Below are 5,927 nucleotides of genomic sequence, written 5' to 3' on the forward strand. Positions count from 1 at the left end.
TTACAGGCTTTAAACGAAATCTATACGATCCCATTAGGATAATTCTTTTAAAGATATTTGCGAACATAAGCTCATTTAAAATACCTTTTCTCAAGATTGTCAAGACTTCAGTCACCACCCCTCCATATACATAAATTACACGACGTGTTTTTTCTCTGCTATCAAGAGTCCTCTTCACAGGGCCGGCAAATGCCAAAGTTATTTTGGGACAGCAGTAAAGATATGTTGGCTCAAGTGGATGTTGCCGTATTGAGTTCAAAAGGACACTTCAGCGACGAGGACATGTGTATGCAACCAAAACCACTTGAAAGTCTTTAGCCAGGCGCTTACAAGTTGTTCACTCAAAAAAAAGTGGGAATATTAAGAAACCTTTATTATAAAGAACATCATCTTTAAATATATTTTTTTTGTGCATATAATATAAAATATGTATTATTTTAAGGCGTTTTTTCCTGAGTGAATAATGATATATATTTTGCAAGGATCATCAACATTAATCGCTTCGCTCTATAAACTTAAACTTAAAGGGAATATTTGGTTGCACAAAGAACTTTGCCTTAAAGGCATTTTCGATGGGATAGTCAAACCCGATCTCAAAGTTTCTTACCAACCGCGAAATGGCTATCTCCAGCATCATATCCACAATCCTCTTGCCTGCGCAAGATCTTGGTCCAAAACCAAAGGGAAGATACATAAAAGGCGTGGCTGTTTCACCCACCAAATGGGAGTTGGACTCATCGCGCAGCCATCTCTCAGGGATAAATTCTCGGACCTTGGGCACAAACTGCTCCATATTGGCCATCTGGTAGTTGGCCGCAATGCCAACATCCGTTCCGGCCACAACTCTATACCCACTAAGCACCACATCGTGTGGCATTCGGCGTAGGGTTCCCGGTCCAATGGGATACATGCGAATGCCCTCCTTGATGCAAGCCCTTAGATAGGGCAGATTTCTCATATTTTCCATAGTCAGCAATGAGTCCTTATTGGGTAATATTCCCCTGATCTCCTCCAGAAGTCGAGCCTGCTTGTCAGGACTCTTGGACAGGCTGAATAAGATTCCTCCTAGGGTTACAAGGGTCTGCCAATGGAAGATTATCGACCTTAATGTTTTTGTGATTCAAGTGTAAAGTGATTCAATTGTAAACTTACCGGATCCGCTCCGGCAAATAGCAAATCCATGGCTATAATAACTGCTGTTTGGCGATCGAAGCGGGCCAGCTTCTCCAGCAGGCTAGTTTCCAAACCAATCTCATTCAGTTTTCCAGCCTTGGCGTCCTCCTCGATCCGTTTTAAAGCGTTCCCAATGTGGAAATAGCAAAAGTCCGTAATTGTATCCAATGAGCGCATGAGCTTCTTGAAATTGGGCATTGGCAAATATTTCCAAAATGCGGGCATTATGTCCAGCTGAAAACCCAGCTCGACCACATCCTGCAGAGCCAAGACGAGCTTTTGAATATCCTTGTTATTCCGCTGTTCTCCCAATAAGCCAAGATGTGTGTTCAGGGCGACAGAGCAAATCGATTCGATCACCAAATGCCGAATGTCCACGGCAAAGTCATCTGGCATCTCTTGGGTAACAGGATCTCGAATAGTGCGAATGCTTAAATTAAATAAAAGAAGTTGCTTCAGATTATAGTGAAAATTTTAACATTGCTTACCGCTCCAGAAACTCATCGCTTACTTGCACCAAATTCGTCATATAAAGCTTGGCGTTACGTGGTTGCAACAGAATGGGATTGACAGCAGTGCGCATTTTGCCCCAAGCAGGTCCATTTCTAAAAGTTTATAAATGTCATACTACTCAATATCTCAAATCTAATTTACTTACCCCGAAGTCAACCCATCATAGCCATCGAATACTTCCCGCCGGTGAACCCGTTTGAAGTAGTCCATTACCTCAAAACTCCTTCTATAAGGATACTGACCCTCGTTTCGAAAGATTACTTCGTAGTCCTGAGGATTCATCGTGAGCACCATATCGGTACCTGCCACACTGGGCATCCTAAAGATACTGCCATATTGTCGGTTCATATCGAGAAACATTTCGTGGACCGGCAAATTCTTATAGCGACCTTAAGAGAGGGTTTCAACAAAAGATCAACAATTAATCAATTATCCAATGAGAGAATACTGGAAAGCTTTTCCTTCACTTACCGCCCGGCAGAAAAGCTCTGATCAATTGCAATTTGCTGGGTCCCGGAATATCAGCATAAGGTTTGGCCTCTTCCAAGCTCACTGCTGTGGCCTATTATTTTATATTACATATATAAATATATATTTAAAATATTTTTTTCTTACCTTTTGGGCTAGACCCCTGCATAGCTGGTAGACCTGCCTAGAGATCTGTTTATTTGCGTTCCACTGCGTTGACAACATTTTGCAGACTAAAAAAATTCTTTCAACATTCGATTAGAAAACTTTTTGGATTAATTCACATTTAGTGAGCTTTGCAAAGCTTTCAGTTCGCTCTTTTGCTCAGCGGGTGAATATTTGATTAATTTTGTTTATGTTTTTTCTGCCTTTTGTTTTGGTCTCGATTTCGTTGGAAAGATTGCAAAACTTGGAAATAAGCTTTTATGATGTCATAATTGGAATGCCTATCTTAATTCTATATATTGTCACTTTCGTCTGTTATTTCTTTCTTGTACTTACACTAAAGCTTAATCCAATGTTTATATCCATAGCACATAGCCATATCCCCGGCGTATTATAAATTCAAACTTAACTTAGCGTTCTGTTTAGGTATTTAAATTTATATTTAGCTTATAATTTCCCCAGCTAACTTACATATAACGCATACGCAACGTTGACCCTGTTAGATCTTTAAAAATGTAGTCAAACCTTAACAGAGCCGCCGGAAATTTAAGCCTGTCACCAACACACACACACACAGGGACAACAATACCCAGACAAAGGCAATATCAGCGGTGACAGAAAATCTATATAGACGGGCCAGACTGACGGCTATAATAAAATCGATTTTTTATGTTTTTGGAAACTGACAAGGACGCGTCGCAGCGAGTGTAAGCGTCTCGACCAGCGGGCCCATAAATATATCCTGTGTAAGGACATACACACTCACCGACTGAAACCCAGTCACACACACAGGGACACTCGAACACGCACACACACGCTCGCTCACACTCACACTCTCACAGAGACAGCTGATGATGGGCATACAAAAGTTGACCTCGACTTTGAGCTGTCAAAGCCAGCTAACTAAACTGACCTAAACCAACAAAAATCGACTTTTGCAGCCTAAACACAAAGCCTGAGGATGACATGGCCGGAAAAAGGGGGCGTGGCAGTCAGAGGGCGACGGAGGGGTGTTAAAATACAAAATATCAGCATGACGCAATGATTTCCGGGACGGGAGTGAAAATGAAACCTGTTGGAGCGGCGAGCTGTTGGCAATATAAACAAAATCAATTTGACAGCTGACAGCGACGGCGGTTCACACAAACACATCGAAAGGCGAGAGCGCGCCACACACACACATACACACATTCGTAGGGAAAAGAGAAAGCAGCACACACATACAGAGTAACAAACAAAAGCCGCAAGTAATAAACTTTTACGATCTGTTTTACGGCCACGCGGCACGTGCAACTAGGCCCAGGATATTTGGAGTAAGAGGAGGCGGCGGGGGGTTGCAACATAAATTTAATGAAGCTAAAAGCGAGACGCAACAACAATGCAGACATCTCACCCACACGAAAGCACACACACACCCACATTTACAAAAAGAAAGAGAGGGAAGACCGATTCACATGTTGAAGCGGAGTTTCAACGGAGGCTGGGCAATAATAATAAAATAAAAGTAAATTGTTCAAGGCCAGCCATATTTTATGTTATTATTTTACAAATAGCAGAGCATAGGGCAAAAGGGTAGGAATTTCCACAGACTAAAGAAAAAGGATAATAGAAAGAGAATGGAATGCAGAGAGTTGCTAAAAGAATACAGTTTTTGGGCGCCATAAATACATTTATGAAAACAATTACATAATAGTGAAAAGAATAAAAAAACTCTCTCTAAAAAACTAATCAACTTCGAATTTTAAAAAACTAATCGAATTTTATGTGATCGTAATTTTCCCCTCAGTGCATATATTTTGATTTTGCTTTGCAGCGAAAACTGAACAAATTTCGCCGCATGAGCTTGGCAAATAAAAAAAGAAGGGGCATGCTAGCCAGATCCTGGGTCCTCCCCCACTCGCCCCCAATTTTAGTGTTGTTGTGTCTGCGACACAAAAACGTCAGAAGCACTCACCGAGAGCACTCGCCGCTGTCCTTGCCGCAAATGCCATTGATGGATGATGCGCCTGCCCATTCGCCCACTCAGCCACTCGGCCACCCATTCCGCCCACTCCACCCGCTCCCCCCCCGAACGTAGTCAGCAGGATTCCGGATTTCACCCCTGCGCTGGAGGGCAAAAATAAAAACACTAAAACCTGCAATTTGTATGGAATACATCAGCAGCAGCAGCCAACGAAAGTGGACGCAGACGTTGGCCAGAAAGAGGCGGCATCATGCGAGCTCGGAGCACTGAGTTCTGGGTTCCGGGTCCTGGAGTTTCCCCAGTTCTGAGTTATAGAAGGCCATAACCTGCACTCGCTCGCCCCGTCTCGTTCTCGCCTCTCTATCGCTTTCGCTCGCTCTTTAGCGCGCTTTATGATTGCCAGACATAAATAAGCGGCAAAAGCACCCCGATGTGTGGGTGTCCCGTGTCCAAAGTGCACTTCCTGTGTCCCGAGCTCGGGCTCACCTGCCCAGGTAAGCGGCTCCTTTTCGGCACTCCCTGCACTCCTTTTTTCCTACCGCTGTCAACGCCGCCGACAGCTGGATAAATGTGTATCTATGCGAGCTCCTGTCCCTCATCCCTTTCAGCTCCTGGATGTACTCAGCTCATCTCTGTTCCTTTCTCCCGTCTGCGCATCTTCTTCTCTTCGGCGAACGGGTGTGCGTGCGTTGAGCCAAAGTAGCAATTCATCATAGAAAATGGCGGAAGTAAGCTTCCCTTTGTGTGGGTGCCCTGTGTGTGAGTGTGTCTGTGAGTGCGGATGACACGCACTCTCCGACTGGGGGCCCAATTAAAAGCGGAGAGTGCCATATGATAATGGGGCTTAAAGTGGAATCAGAATAGAGCGAAGCATACAGTATTTAAAGCTAGAGTTCTACACTCTCTTGCACTAGTCCTTCTTAAATATGGTATTTATTGAGAAAAGATTAACTAAGTCTATCTTCTATTCAATCAGTTAATTAAGTACTTCCGGTTTAATTGACGCCTTGCCTACAAATGTCTGTCAATAAATTTCGATGCGAAGCCAGCAGCTCAGCACTTTCCAAACACTCAGAACTGGAGCAATCAAATGTCACTTGGCACACACTTAAGTGTTTCGGCCCAATCTTAAGATGCCACATGCCCCGGCCATTTGCAGCTACATGAAAAACGCATCTTCCATCCACTTAACGGGTCGAGAACAACATAAACCTGGTTTTACAGCCCCGAGAACTCAAGGACCCCTAGGATATCCTGCGAGCCAAAGGCCAAACTCATCAAGTTTGTCTTAAGAGGCGGGCATTTAGTTAATTTTAAATGCTGATTAGCGCACTTTACGGCGGCAAACGGATGGCGAGGCAGTCGGGGGAATACCCGTAGTAAAGTGCCCATCCATAGAGACCCATCCGAAGGATCCCCAGCATATGTGGGTGTGTAACTTATAATTTTATTATCATTACCAGCGGCGAGTTGAGTGTCTTATCAGCAGAGTTTTACGAGGCCACAGATCGCATAGGGGTCATGTTCCGCTCTTATCCCTTCCAAATGAAAATAAACACTGGCTTAAAATGTTTACGATGCGTTGACGACATCGTCATCGACATCATTATCATCATTGTCGAAGTGAGGGTCTGTGTTTATGTCC

At 43.7% G+C, this 5,927-nt stretch overlaps 1 protein-coding gene across 1 annotated transcript; it reads right to left on the reverse strand.

The window, feature by feature from the left end:
• Positions 1–352: 352 nt before the first annotated feature.
• Positions 353–2,419, reverse strand: LOC6728640 (probable cytochrome P450 12e1, mitochondrial). Its single transcript, XM_016175109.3, has 6 exons — positions 2,302–2,419; positions 2,158–2,248; positions 1,832–2,075; positions 1,662–1,778; positions 1,153–1,603; positions 353–1,081 (listed from the first exon to the last, which is right to left on the reverse strand). The coding sequence occupies exons 1-6, from the start codon at positions 2,377–2,379 to the stop codon at positions 494–496; spliced, it is 1,569 nt and encodes a 522-aa protein (XP_016035271.1). The 5' UTR covers positions 2,380–2,419; the 3' UTR covers positions 353–493.
• Between the last annotated feature and the right edge of the window lie 3,508 nt (positions 2,420–5,927).

Source organism: Drosophila simulans, chromosome 3R (genome assembly GCF_016746395.2).
Source record: "Drosophila simulans strain w501 chromosome 3R, Prin_Dsim_3.1, whole genome shotgun sequence".
NCBI lineage: Eukaryota > Metazoa > Arthropoda > Insecta > Diptera > Drosophilidae > Drosophila > Drosophila simulans.